The sequence below is a fragment of the Cibotium barometz genome, chromosome 7, assembly GCF_041138505.1.
Source record: "Cibotium barometz isolate CiBa-2024 chromosome 7, ASM4113850v1, whole genome shotgun sequence".
In the NCBI taxonomy this organism is placed as follows: Eukaryota; Viridiplantae; Streptophyta; class Polypodiopsida; order Cyatheales; family Cibotiaceae; genus Cibotium; species Cibotium barometz.
This window is the reverse complement of record NC_141052.1, coordinates 15,006,334-15,021,124: the sequence shown is the minus strand read 5'-3', so window position 1 is coordinate 15,021,124 and position 14,791 is coordinate 15,006,334. Positions and strand designations below refer to the sequence as shown.

At 42.9% G+C, this 14,791-nt stretch overlaps 1 protein-coding gene across 1 annotated transcript in view; it reads left to right on the top strand.

Annotated features, from left to right (window-relative positions):
- Positions 1–11,842, top strand: part of LOC147636727 (oxysterol-binding protein-related protein 3B-like) — a 30,600-nt gene extending 18,758 nt beyond the window's left edge. The window contains exons 3-10 of the mRNA XM_086800211.1: positions 6,643–6,759; positions 6,871–6,943; positions 7,174–7,292; positions 7,401–7,522; positions 9,208–9,384; positions 10,347–10,491; positions 10,816–10,994; positions 11,110–11,842. Of these exons, the coding sequence (XP_086656337.1) occupies positions 6,643–6,759; positions 6,871–6,943; positions 7,174–7,292; positions 7,401–7,522; positions 9,208–9,384; positions 10,347–10,491; positions 10,816–10,994; positions 11,110–11,362 (1,185 nt within the window). The 3' untranslated portion in view covers positions 11,363–11,842. The remainder of the gene's footprint in view (positions 1–6,642; positions 6,760–6,870; positions 6,944–7,173; positions 7,293–7,400; positions 7,523–9,207; positions 9,385–10,346; positions 10,492–10,815; positions 10,995–11,109) is intronic.
- Positions 11,843–14,791: the final 2,949 nt, after the last annotated feature.

Below are 14,791 nucleotides of genomic sequence, written 5' to 3'. Positions count from 1 at the left end.
CAACTCCTTCTCATAAACCTGTAAGTGAAGCTCTGCATGTTGCAAGCGTCTGCTCTCATAGGCAATGGCATGTCCTTCTTGGTTCAAAACAGCCCCTATGCAGTCCCCACTTGCATCACATTCCACCACAAAAGGTTTGTGCAAATCCGGAATAATGAGTACCGGTCCCGAGATGATTGCACTCTTCAACTTTTGAAAGGCATCTCTCTCTTCTTGTGTCCATTTAAAGATTGCTTTCTTCTTCGTTAAGTCATGTAACGGAGCGGCAATGAAAGCAAAATGCTTGACGAACCTCCTGTAGTAAGCACATAAACCAAGGAAGCTCCTCACTTCATGGACTGATTTCAGCTCTGGCCATTCTTGCATGGCTTGTATCTTTGCGGGATCCATGCGCACACCATCCTTTGATACAATGTGACCAAGATAGTGAATCTCTGGGAGGAAGAATTCACTCTTTTTTGCATTTATGTAGAGCTGATTTTCCTTAAGCTCTTTAAACACAATAGCCAGGTGCTCACGATGTTGGGCTTCATTCTTTGAGAATACAATAATATCATCAAAGAATATACCTGTGAACTTTCTATGTTTTCTGAACACCATGTCCATCATCCTGTTGAAGGTAGCGGGTGCATTTGTAAGGCCAAAAGGCACCACCAAAAACTCATAAAGACCAAAGGCTGTCCTGAATGCAGTCTTGTGTACATCTTGAGGTGCCACTCTCACTTGATGATACCCACTCTTGAGGTCTATTCGGCTGAAACATGTCGAACCTTCAAGCTTGTCCAAGATGTCATCAATGCGCGGAATCGAAAACCGATTCTTGATGGTTATCTTATTGAGGGCACGGTAATCAACACACATCCTGTAAGTACCATCCTTCTTTTGAACAAGAAGTACCGGCGAGCAATATGGCGAGGAACTAGGCCGAATCAAACCCTTTTCCAAAAGTTCATTCACCTGAGCCATAATCTCTTCTTGTTGACTAGCACTCACCCTGTATGGTGGCCTATTAGGTGGAGAGCTACCGGGAATTAGATCTATGCAATGATCTTCCGGCCTCTCTGGTGGCAACCTTGCTGGCAAAGCATTTGCAAAACAATCTTTGAACTCATTCAAAAAGTTAAGCTTGTCTTGATCTAATGCACTAACATCAACACTAGAATGTTCAATGGTATCACGTACAAAAACCAAGTAAGAACAAGCTGATTTCTTTATTGCCTTATTAATTTGTACATGGCTTACAAGAGGTATGGTACTTCCAGTAGTACCAGCATCTATAGAGTGGTCACGGCCCCTATGTACAAAGCTGATTTTCTTCTCTTTGTAAGCCTTAACAGGCTCTAAACGGTGATGCCAGGGCATCCCCAACAAAACATCACAACCTGTAAGAGGAGCCACTAAAAAGCTCTCATAGTCGAGGTAGTCCTGTATATGTACACGGAGCTTACCAATGACCGGAGTTACATCAACATGTTTGCCCTCAAAGGCGGCATCTGCATTCATTTGCATTCCCATGTCTTCCACATTGAGACCTATGGCGGCAGCCATCTGTACGGATATAAAGTTATCTGTGGAAGCATCATCAAAAAGAAACAAAGCGGGCTGATCCTTAAATTTGCCCCAAGCCTTGCATATGACTCTACTCTTGGGCTCATGCCCTGTATTACCCTGCACATCGGGTACAACATTCACAAGAGGTTTTTGCACATTAGGCTCAGCATTCTTGGGATTCTGTGGGCATTTAGGATATATATGATCTTTACTGCCACACTTAAAGCATTTTCCAGCCTTCCTGTACTCTTCCAATTGCTGTTTTGAGAGCCCAAAATTGTGGCGTTTACCCCCCGGCTTCTTTTCGGAGTCATCCTTTGCATCTCGGCCATCTTTGGGAGCATTCTTAGGTGGCTGTCCACCCTTTTTCTGGTCATAACCAGCCCTGAATTTGCTCTTGTTTTGACCTGCAAATGGCTTATTTGTGGGTGCTTTCATGTGCAAGTTCTCTGCAATCATGGCTGAGTGTATAAGCTCTTGTATGGTCTTATTTGGGTACACTCCCAAGCTTTGTTGGATGATGTGATGGAGCCCCGATTCAAACTTTCTCTTCTTCTCGTCCTCTCCAATCTTCATGAAGGGAGTAACCTTGAGAAGGACTTTCCAAAACTTTGCTATGTATGAAGCAACGGACTCTCCCTCATCTTGGGACAGCCAATCCCACTCCTTGCGTACATCCTTTGCAAAGTTTGGTGGTAAGAATTGATCATAAAACTGAATTTTGAAAGAAGACCAAGTTGGGGCAGCACTTCCATCAAGTATTTTTGCAAGCCACCAATCACTTGCCGTATCCTTGAGATGCATTCCCACATGCCTGAGCATAGACTTTTCCGAAAAGTCTTCATTGCAAAAAGCTATCTCAAACTGTCTGATGAAAGCAAGTGCTTTGGTAGAGTCCATCCGTCCCTGAAAGTTTTCAAACTTTACATCCTTGTCACCGGACTTGAACTCTCGAGGCTTCTTCCTTCTATAAGCATCCCTAAGTACATCCTGTTCATCTGCATGATGATGATGCCGCGATGAAGATCCACGATCCCTCTTCGTTCTCTCTTGAGCCACACTCTCCAAATGAGTGGAAAGCTCAACACGAGAACGGACATGTCTTCTTGGAGCAAAGCGGGAATGAGTAGAGGATCCCTCATCCTTACTCTTCTCTTGACCTGCATCAAGCCTAGCACCAGGGACTCTTGTCCTTTCAGCATTTGGCACTTGCTGTGCCCTTTCTGCTTGTTTTGCATCATGTGCATCACCATGGGCAGCCATGAGGGGTGGCTTCTTGAAAGCCAAACTACCATCTGCTTCAGTGTATACATCACCCTTAACCATTAGGTATGCAAGTGCAAGCTCTCGGGGTTTCTCAACATCCATTTCCTTTGCAATTGCTTCAAAAGTGACTTCATGGACCGAAGCTTTTGCCTTCGCAGCCAACACCCTTTGTACATCCGGGTCATTTTTCAATGACCTAAGCTCTTCGGTTTCAGCCCTATAGCGTCGCACTTGACGCCTCAAAGATTCCAAATCAGAATGCATAGTATCATGAGTACCTGCATCTCCATAGACATCATTGCCTGCAGCATCTCTTGCATCCTTTGTACCATGAAATTCACGGTCCTGTGTGTTCTCCACACTGTCAGAAATGTGGCTGTCCATGACACTCAAATCAGGTCACCACTTATGATTCCAAGCCTCAGACCGTTTTCCAATGAGGGGAAAAACTGAGCTCTGATACCAATGTAACGGGAGGCGGACGCGTGTATTGGAATCGTATAAATGTGAACAAGATTCTGAGCACTTAACACTTGGGCATTACAACCACAAAGCTGAAAATGACAGTACACCACATAAAGGGGCCGATGATAGGCTGACCCCCCCCTTTAGGTTATATTACCAAAAGAGTTTGCAAAGTACAAGATTATGGGTGCCTGGGGATTCTCCACCAGCCTGCACCTGATTCTACCAAATACATCATGTATGAATACATCTCAAACAAGAGAATCTGTAGGTACATCCGCCCTACACACAGGTACATCCGCCCTGCACAAGCCTCTTCACAGGTACATCTGCCCTGCACAAGAGTATCACAATCCTCACAGGTACTCCGCCCTGCACAGGATGTAAATGAATCTTTAGGCCCTGTTTCCACGCGAGAAACTGATCCAGAAACCTGTGTTCTCCGCGAGCAAGTGTTCCCAATGCTTGCCCTAAACACCTGTTACACCAGGAATCCTTGAGACACATCCATGCTCTCATATTCCATTGCTGTCCGGCCTGTTTTATGCAATAACCAGTCAAAAACAGCAGCTTTCCATCGCGAGAAATCCACCTGTAAAGGGTCCTACAGCCCTGTGGAGGTCCCTAGAGCTGTCCTGTACTGTCCAAGTTGGCTTTGGACACCTGTAACCAGCCCAAAACTCGCAATAACCAGAAATTACAGGTCTGAAATTTACCAACCAGCCCTTTAGAAGAGTGTGGGGATCGATATCCAAGCTTGTGTGAGTCCGGGAAGCAAGCAACCAGCCCTGTAGCAACTCCCAAAGCTTCAACCAGCTCTCCAATGTGCTAAATTATGAATAAAACAGCCCAAATGGCCTCTTGAAGGAGGCGCCTTTCTCCAGTGCCACCTATGGGGCTTGGTGGGTTCACATACAGGCTGACAAGTGTCCCCATAAGGTGTCCAGGTAGGTGTCCAGCCCATAGTGCTCCATTTGTCCTGTTTGTATAAGTTTAGGTCCAACCAAATGGGAAATGGCCATAAGCTGTCCGGACTTCATTAATTTTGGTCCAACCAAATGCGAACGCATTATAAGTTGTCCGGCCACTTATTAATGAGTGTGGACCTGCAAACCAATAAACTTTAGTAGTAAATGAAATAAGCTGTAAATTGAGTGTGGATGCACTTACCACGTGCAAAACCCATAAGCCCACAGTTTTAGGCCCAAACAGGAGTGCACACACGCGTCCACAAGGTGCCCGGGCGTCCCCGGTCCCTCGGACTTCACAAGCCAAAATAACAAGCATTGTCCAGGCAACAAGACAATGTCACACAAAGTAAAATAAAGTTATGGCATGCATCATTTATGCATTGTGCACATGTAAACTTGGAGAACCACCTATCATCATTCTTGTACTTGAAAATATTCCGCCTGCCATCATAACACACCATGTGTGCATGGCCGGAATCCACACGGGCACCGCCCGAAAGTCCACAAATGTCCTGCCATGTCCTTGGACTCATATGCATCCACTCATATGATCCATACACATGCCCAGGTATAATACATACATGCATCCGCATGTTTCTAGGCCTCACACGCATCCGCATGTCCCTAGAATATAGGGATTTGTGACAACTGTACCATACGAACCATACGGTATAGGTTCGTATCGGTACGACAAACAACCATGGTCAAAGCCATGGTGTGATCTAGCAAAAAATGCATGAGCGTTGCATATCGCGATGGGGCTTTGGCGCATCACCCGATTTGCCGTTACCGGCGGCGAGTCAAACTCCACTTGAGAGTAGACAAGCCAAGAAAATGTATATTGGTGATTTTGCGTGGATCGCCAATGAGGGCTTCTTGGAGCAAATCTTGAATCTGTCCGCACGATCTTGCAAACTAGGGAAATGTCCTTGAGGGAGGCAAATGTTGAAGCCAAGAGTTGGAGGCCCGCTTTAGAGAATAGGCAAGCGGTAGTTGCCTCGGTCGGGGATAATGGAGCGGCTGCCATGGAGTTCTCCTGATGGGGTGATGATCAGAGTAAGCCGACACTCGCCGAAAGAACAATAACGTGAAGAGGAAGGGGTAGGAGAGGAAAGGGTGCGGGATGATGTAGGGAGGGACGGGGGAAGGGCGAAGAGGCGGATAACGTTGACGGCCAGGGGAGAGGCAAAGGTAGAAGGGAAAGAAAGGGCCAGCAAAAGGCCAATGGACAGGGCAGAAGATGAGAAGATGGCGGGTATGGATGGCTAAGGCTTTTTTGTTGTGGTTTTTTTTTTTGGGGGGGGGGGGGGGCAGTGGTGGTGGCACGAAGGAGAGCTGGAAGGAGACGGTAGAAGGCAGGCGCCAAGGCAAAGGCGGCAAGGGTGCAAAGGAGGGCTGAAGGGCAGGTTGGGACTTGGACGGGCAAGCAAGAGGAGGGCGAAAGGGGAAGGAGGGGGGTGGGAAGAACATGTTAGCGCAAGGGGAGCTCTAGCTCTCATAGGTTGTGCAAAAAAGTTTCTTCCTCATTCTAATTTGGGTTTTTTTAAACTTATGCCCCATGTTTTGATTATTCTCCCCCTAGCCTAATGTGTGCCAAGTGGCCCCTCTAAACCTTAGTCTCTACACCTTTTTTCCTCAAATAATGCCTTGGGCCTAATCCCTAGTCTTAATTGGGCCTAACACTCAAACCTTGGCCATTTGCTTTCTCACATTTGCGAGCCTTCTAGGTCTCCCGATCTTGTAGCCATGTTAGCCCATAGGGAAATCTTGCCATTACAGGATATGTTATAGGTTATGTATGTGAAAGGGAGCTTGTTTTTGCTAGCATTAAACGATACGTTCAAGATCATCTCTTAAGTTGATTATCCTATTCAACATTGCAAAACACGTAATCACATCAAATTTGCAAAATACGGCTGCCTTTTACCATGCACGGTCCACATGAAAGAAATTGAAGATGATAACTAAGCATGTGGAGAAGATGACCACAAAGACAAATACTCAATATTTAATATGGTTAGCAACAACAATAGAAATTCATTTTCTCCCAAAAAAAGAAAAGCCATATTCTCCTTTTGCTTGGTCTGGGTTGTTATTTCCACAATACTTTGCAGCCTTATGCTACTGACTATATAAATATGGAATAAGGGGAATATGGGAGACACGGTGTTCTAGTTTTGTACATATGTAAGTAGGGAATTCATGGGGCATTTTCCCTTAGAGAGTTAGAGAGTGCTGTAAAATACCACTTTTCTCTATTCACTTGTAATTATCAGTTGTGATTGGCATGCATTCTCTGTCTTCTTACCATGACACATAATATGTTTAATCTTTGAACATGATGCATGAGCTGTTGTAATCGGGTCAAGATTCTTGCCATGCATTGCAGGACCGGGAGGGCTATTGGAAAATGATGCACAAGTACATTGGCTCTGATGTGACCTCTATGGTTACTCTTCCAGTATTTATATTTGAGCCAATGACCATGCTTCAAAAGATGGCCGAGGTATGACGTGTGGGTATTTCTAGAACATGTGTTCAATCCATTTGCTGTGTGGAATTTTATATCACATTACGATTATGATGAAAAAACATGTTCTAATTGTGGAGGATGCAGTTGATGGAGTATGCACATCTTCTTGACATGGCAGATCAGTGTGAGGACCCACATTTAAAGATGGTTTATGCATGTAAGTCATTTAACCATTATCTAAGTGATTCTTGTCTAGCAAATGGTTGTGAGGTAATTTATTGAGCACAAGATATGCTGTTATGTGGCCATTGGAACAGGGCTTGTGTAGTGATGTATAACATGTATGAGGGGTAATGGTGGTCCCTTGCTTCTTTTGCTACTCTACAATTGATAATTTTGCACATTAGAATTGTCAAGGCTTATGCAGCTTTTGGTGGCTTCTGTCAGCGAGCTGGGCCATTTCAGTTTACTATGCATATCAAAGGACATGGAAACCCTTCAACCCTATTCTGGGGGAGACATATGAGATGGCAAACCATTTGGGTATCACGTTCATCAGCGAACAGGTGAGTTTTTGGCAAATACACTTGTGAAGGTTACTGTTCATTTCAATTTCCTACTTTGAGCACTCATCTCCACAACACGCTAAATCTGTTTCTTCCTTGATGTTTCAGGTCAGTCACCACCCTCCAATGAGTTGTGGACATGGGGAGAATCAGCATTTCACATACGATGTGACCTCAAAATTAAGGACGAAGTTTCTTGGAAACTCTTTGGATGTCTATCCAGTTGGAAGGTGGCATTTTTTCCGTTTCTATTTATAGCAAAGTGAAGTAAGATTCATATATTATTGTCTTCCCTGCATCTTTTGCATTTCGACTTGTGTGACAGTGTTAGTTTGTTTGAGCAGTTCTTCAAAATAAAATCCAGGGACCAAAATGTCCTAGCAAGGGAGTGGTGCATTGTTTATTTTTTATTCTCTAAGTATGTCTATGCAATTCCAGCAAGGAAAATTAGGGCTTAAAGTTTGCTAGAATATAACAAGGTCAATGCTTGCTAGAATATAACAAGGTCAATGCTTGCTTTTGCTTTTTTCATGTCTGCCTTGTAACATCTACATCAGGGCCTAAGTGGTCATTGCAACTGAGGCTATTTCTAGCAAGATTAGCAATGGTTATTCGGCCTCTTAATTTTTTCTATTTTTTGCGCTTTTATAAGGAGAATCCAGATTTTTTGAGAGAGTTCAACTATGTTTATCTTGTACCTGTTATGGCTGTCTGCATTAGAAATGAATTGGGTTTTCTTTGCATGTGGGAGAGTCTCAGCTACTCAGTGCTTGGAAAGAGCTTTTATTTTGGCTTCTATGAATTCTAGGTGGTGGTTTATGACCTCCTTTGTGGAGGTGGCTGTTGGGGCAATTAGGTTTCTGTGTATGTTTTCCATTGGTCTCCTTCCTTTGATCATTAGGACTCTACTTGCTCAGGTTGAGTCATTTTTCCTTATCTCCTCACAGAACTGAGAGATCATCTTTATTCAATTGCCAACACTTTCTTTCATGTTGCATAGCGGATACCTAAATGTGGGTCTCAGGGTGAGAGTATACAGTCTTTGGCGTATGGATTGCCCTTGTGGGTGTTTATTGAAGGAAGCATAGAGGCATTTTTGAGAGTAGCTCCATCACAATGATCCATGTCATTCTCTCATACATCTGTAATCTGTTCTGGCCTCCATGGGTCTAATTTGGAGAACCTGTGGTCTTTTCTTCATTCTGTACGGCTTGCTACAGATGCCAGCGTGCGGGTTATTTGCTGAAGTGTGTCCAGCAAAGGGACAGGAGTGTGTCAAGTGTGTCCAGCAAAGGCTGCGAGTCAAGGGACAGGAGTAGGTGGAAGAGAATGGTAATGGGACAGCACGTTCTTTCCATCTAGTTTCGACTCAGTATGAGAAGTTTGGGATGCACAAATTACAATTAGATTCTAATGATGGGCTCTTTGTTGGATTTGTGGTTGGGTTGTTTTGATTAGATATCATAGCAGCCTCTTGTTTTGTGTTTTTAGGCTCTGCCAGACTGACCTGCCGGATTGATGTGGCAGCCCTTTTCATTGGTAAATCTCAAGGGACACCTGTTAACATCATGATGTGCGAGCAAGAGTCTGTTGTCCTTTGAGGATAAGAATTTCATGTCTCAGTCGCTTCTTGAGTATGCCATTTTCAATAGTTTGTCTATCACATTCTGTTTGAAAGTAGTCTCAACGCCAAGCATTTCAGGCTTCAGTCTTGCCATGTAAATATACAGAGTGTATTTCTGTTGTGTTTTTCGTCTTCTCCCCTTAATATAGGTCAATAGGCAAATTGATGCTTCTGTTATTTTATGTGTCTTTATTTACTGGTCCATTGGAATCTAGAATTGCTGTTGCCAGAGGTTTTGGTGTTTTTTTGTGTACCATTTCAAAAAGGCTCAATTCTGCTGTGTCACTTCAGGACGAGGGTTACATTAAAAAGGACTGGTGAGGTTCTAGATCTAGTTCCTCCTCCGACCAAAGTGAATAACTTAATTTTTGGACGAACGTGGCTGGATTCTCCTGGTGAAATGGTGATGACCAATTTAACAACTGGTGACAAAGTGGTGCTGTATTTTCAACCTTGTGGATGGTTTGGGTATGTCATTTAACTTTTTATGGTTCTGTACTTTGTGAACTTATGAGAAAATTGTTGGTGTACATAGACGTGATGTCTTGCACTCTCTCCTTCAGTGAATGTTACCTGCACTCTGTAATTGTCTTTAATGATGGGCTCATCATTTGTTCTCTAGCTCTTTTTTACCGCTCTTACTTCTTGTGGTCTCCCTAAAGATTTGTTCTCCCCTTGCACTATAGTTAGACCCTTGTACTGGCTTCATTCTCTCTCTGCAAAAATAATGTCTGTGCTAAATGGTCTTTGCAAAGGTCCTTGGAATAATTGCAATTCCACTTTGCCAGTGGAAGTGTTCTCCTTGACCCATATTCTACTCGGTGATTATGGGAGCTTCTTTTCTAGTGGGATTTGCTCACGTCTCTTAATCTGCCTTGTGCAATGGAGTCCATTCCTCATGTAGGTAGATGTTAACACCTTCCAAAGCTGCCCTCTTCCTATAGGCTTCCCTTTTTTTGGGGGGGGGGGGGGTGGGGGGTGGGGACCAGTAGGTGGCTGTTCTTCCTTACCTGCTTGCCATGCATCAGGGCAGGGGAGGTAGGAGCAAGGAAGAACACTTCACCAAGCGAAGCCAAGAAAACTTGAGGGAATATGGATATGGGTTACTGTCACTTTGAGAATCTTTTGCCTAGGGTTTGGGATTAGTAGTATGTAAGTTGCATGTGTTCTATTCCACTGGTCCCTTTGTTTCATGCACAATTGTTCATCATCATTCATCATTATCCTAATGAGGTAGCCTCTGGCCTGGTTAGTTATGGAGTATTTTCTGTGCTTTTATCAATGTGATTGCTTGTTCCCCTTTCTTGCACTGCTACCATGTACCTTGAGCTTGGGCTTCCTCTTAAATCTTAACTTTCTATGTGTGAACCTTGTTAAGATTTGTAGGAGTTCCATAGCCTTGGATAATGACAGATGGTTTTTTGGAACAGAGCTGGACGGTACGAAGTGGATGGATATGTGTACAATAGTAATGAAGAACCAAAAATCCTTATGACTGGTAAATGGAACAGCTCTATGAGCTATCAACCTTGTGATATGGAGGGTGAGCCCCTTCCTAGCACTGAGTTGAAAGAGGTATGGCTTTGGCCTTCGTGATGTTAAACTAAGATACTGAGGTCTAGCAGGCACCATCATTTTTTTGAATTAAAATGGTTTAAGATACTTAGGCTTAGGAGGCACCATCATTTTTTTTGAACTAGAATGGTTTAAGGAGATGTGTGCCATGGCAATTAAAGATCTGAATGATCTGTTTTTGTTAGGGTTATTAAGCTTTCCTATTTTTGATTTGTTTGTTTTTAGCGATTCTCTTCTTTCTTTTAAAATTATTCGTAAGTTCAGATTCATCTGGCCTTATGATGGTATATATGTTCTCTTATGTGCTCAGCTGTCTTGGCCCAGGTATGGAAGGTTGCTGATGTGCCTTCAAATGACAAGTTTCAATACACGTATTTTGCACACAAGATCAACAGTTTCAATACTGCACCAAGGAAGATGCTCGTGTCAGATTCCCGTCTTCGTCCTGATAGATATGCTTTGGAGATGGGTGATTTGAGCAAGGCTGGAATAGAAAAGGCAAGGTGAGGTTGTTGGCCATAGCTGTGTCAGTTAGTGTATGTATGCTTAAAGGTGAGGATTACATGTATTTTACTGGGGTACACGCTTAACCTTTTGTTTTTTTTGGTTTGTGGGCAGAATAGAGGAAAGGCAACGGGCCGAGAAAAGACAGAGAGAAGCTTTAAAGCAAGAGTTTACTCCTAAATGGTTCAGACTTACTGGAGATACCACTTCGACTCCTTGGGGAGATCTAGAGATTTACGAATATAATGGCGAGTACACAGAGCACAGATCCCAAATTGAAGTGTGTTTGAATGAAGCTGATATGGACCCAAAAAGTAGAGAGTTCAACCCTTGGCAGTTTGGTAGCATTTTGGAATCTCAAAGATGAGCACCATACAATCTATATCTCCCAAGGAACCATGGGTTCTGCATTTTGATTCCTTTAGCTAGAAAATTTATTTCTGCACATTTTGTAGTTCAGCATAAAAATTGGATATACGAGCAGGACCATCCTGCTTTGCTGGATACCATGTAAATTCTCAGATTGCCTATTCTATTCCAAACCGAGGGCCTCAAATCAGAGTGCAACGTGAATTAAAAGGAGGGTCTACAAGAGAGTAGTGCAAGATGGCTGTTGCTCTCATTGGCACATGCCTCGTTCAAGTTTTTGTGCTCCACAGGTTTAAATACGATCTAGAAGATACATCCAGCATCAAGGTAAGATAATTAGTCCAAATGTCGTAGTTATTTAACAGACATCCACAGTTGGTAAGTTGGTAACTCCTGAAACAAGAAGTAGTACATACCTGCAGATATGATCTTGTAACATTTCACAACAGAAAATTAAATCATCTTGTTGATATTTAAATGAGTATTATTGCGTAATAAACTCTTGGCACTATAGATGAATAGCACTAGTTTGAGACTCATTGTAGAAGAGCTGGGGAAAAGACTTTCTTTTAGTTTTTCAATTTATCGAAATCGGTAGGCTGGGTTATATGATTAATCCTAGTTCAGAATGTTCTTGTTGAGAGGTGAAAATGTTGGTTTGAAATGGTACGACTAATGAGATAGAAGACAAAAGACTTCAACCTTGTCTTGGTTTGCTGGTTAAACAATTTATGCATAGAAGCACTGCCTCTCTAGGCATGCTGGAGGTGTATTATCCTTTGTCCAACCTTGTCTTGGTTTGGTGGTTAAATAATTCATATGGGATTTAGGGCATGAGAAGACTTCTACTGTGTTCCAGTATCTTTAAAAAAGTCTTCCTTGGAGAGAGAGAGAGAGAGAGAGAGTGTAGAAAAGATCACTTAGGTCTATAATCAGAATTGTCTAACAGACTTGATGGCATGAAAGAAAAAAAGTATAAAGAAGTCAAACTCTCTGATTCTTAATTTATAATGTGACTGGGTAAGAAGGCTATCTATTAAGGGAAAGGCAATACAGTCACCCCTACTGCAAGAACACATATGTTCTCATGCATACATTGGACCTTCACTTTTGTTCCATGCCCACCTACAAGTATCGCAAATGGGAGGGCAATTAGGATGCACCCCTTGGAGATCTTCTCCAAAACGCAGCCGCGAAGGGAGCATAGGAGAAAAGATGCAGGCTGAAAACTCTTCTTGCAAAAAGACGCAGGCTGAAAACTCTTCTTGCTGATCTGTGGAAGTGCATGATCGAACCCATTTGTGGTGATCTGCAAAACTTGTTTACTCTAGAAGTCCATGTTTGTGGTGGTTTATCAAAGTTCAAGAAATAGCACTATCATGTACTCCTTGGGGAGCCCAATGAAAGCGTCCGGTAATTGGGAAGTCAATGGATGCTGCAAGCCAAAGGGTCCGATTAAGGAGAGAAGCCATGGTGCCAACGTGCTAAGAATACTTGTGCCTCTTGAACTATTATGGCGATTTGCACTAGGGTGCTCTTAGCTAGAGTTGCTGAGTCAAATTCGATCCTGATGTAGGAACAAGACATCAGTAATCTGACCATTTTCTTCCAGAAAGGTTGATTGTAGGAGATCCTTGATTTGGTCGCACACACGGGTCTCACTTGTTCTCATTTCCAGCTCCTAGTCTCTTTCGTTGCCTCATCGGAGGCCACCTCCCTCGTCTGCATGTTTGTTGTTGGCAGTAGACCTGGAGCAGCACGAGAAAGTGAGGGAAAGGGGGCAAAGGGAGGTAGGAGGAAAGGGCAGGAGGGGATGGCTGGGTGAGTGGGGGGAGGGGGGGCTGTTTGAGATGTCTTTGACCTTAAACTTTGGCAAAACACTAACTAGTGGAAGGTAACAATCTAGAGCTCCCAGGAACACTAACTAGTGGAAGTCACATGCAGGTACACATCCAAGCAAACAATGGGGTTGGAAGAACACAATCTTGGAAGAACACAATCAATTGTAGAGGTAGGGAGAGCACATTTTGAATGAGAAACATTTACTCTAGAGGGTAGAGGTAATGACATGACCATTTTACATCATGTTGAATGAAAAACATTTACCTTACTATAAAGCGGCCATACCTTGTGTTTAATATTAAATAGGGAAAGTCTAAGGACTTTGTGTACATACTTGCTTAATACTACTTATAAAGGCCGTACCGTTTTTAAGTTTGGTCGGCTTAGTGTGAAAACTAGTCACTTGTATATAAGTCATTTTTGTTAATAAGAAATACATAATCATTCTCTTGCGATAGAATACTTGTGAGCTCCCCTTCTTCTCTACTCTTACTTGCTTGTGCTCTATTGAATCTTGCATGCTTGATGGATGCTTGCTAGATAGGATTGTGTGTAGGTTTTTTGCTTGCATTAGCTTCCTTTTCTTCTCCCGCCTTTTAAGAGAGAGAACCTTCACGAATCTTTATTTGCCTCCGTCTAGACGAATAGAGCTCTCTCTTCACTCCATCGATATAACAGAGCATTCCGGTGTGACAATGGAGCGAGGACGTGATAGACAAGCTAGCACACCCACATAGGGAAGTTACAATTGGGACTCTAAAGGCAAGGCCCAACGACTCATGCTTCAACAAGGCTAATGTAGGCTCATGACTTATTTTCCAATAAATGGACACTAACCCTGTCATAAACCTATTACATAAAAGTTTGTCCCCCTGGTAGGCCTATTTCATAAAAATAAAATATGTGAGCCTAATTCATGCAAAAAAGCGTGAGTCCACATACGTGAGCCTAGAGACGTGACTTGGAGATGTCAGCCTGCAGAAATGAGCTTGGACGCGTGAATATACAAACGTGATCTTGGACACGTGAGTCTAGAGGCATGAACCTAGAGACGTGAAACCAAAAAAAAAGTTCAAAAAACTCAGAATTCATTTTTTTTGTTTGGTGTTATAAAAAAAGGTTTTCAAAAAAATAGAATGAGAAAAATAGATGCATTTGAAATAAATTTTAGACCTACTTCAAGAAGTACTAGAGACCGTTTCATTAGAGTGATACAAGCCCGATCTAGGCTTATTGTTGGAAATGATAATACAATGAACTATAGTGCATCAAGCCACAATTCCTTAAACCCACCAAGTCTTTGCTCCAGTATATTTAACCTAGTGTTTTCTTATTAAGAAGGTAAAACTCCTTCGGGTCCACCTCCTGCAAGGAGCTTTGGGATGAAATGAGCTCACGAAATGTAAACGTGAGTGGAGGAACAACGAGATACTTGAAAATAGGAGCCACCATGGTTCCTCGGAGCCTTGACTCATCAACTAGCTCTATAAACAATGTTATAAACTTCATGAAAATGGCACTAAACTGGCCTATCTTTGGGTAAAGTTCTAGTGGAGGAGTGTGAATAGGACCTCAAGGTTCGCTC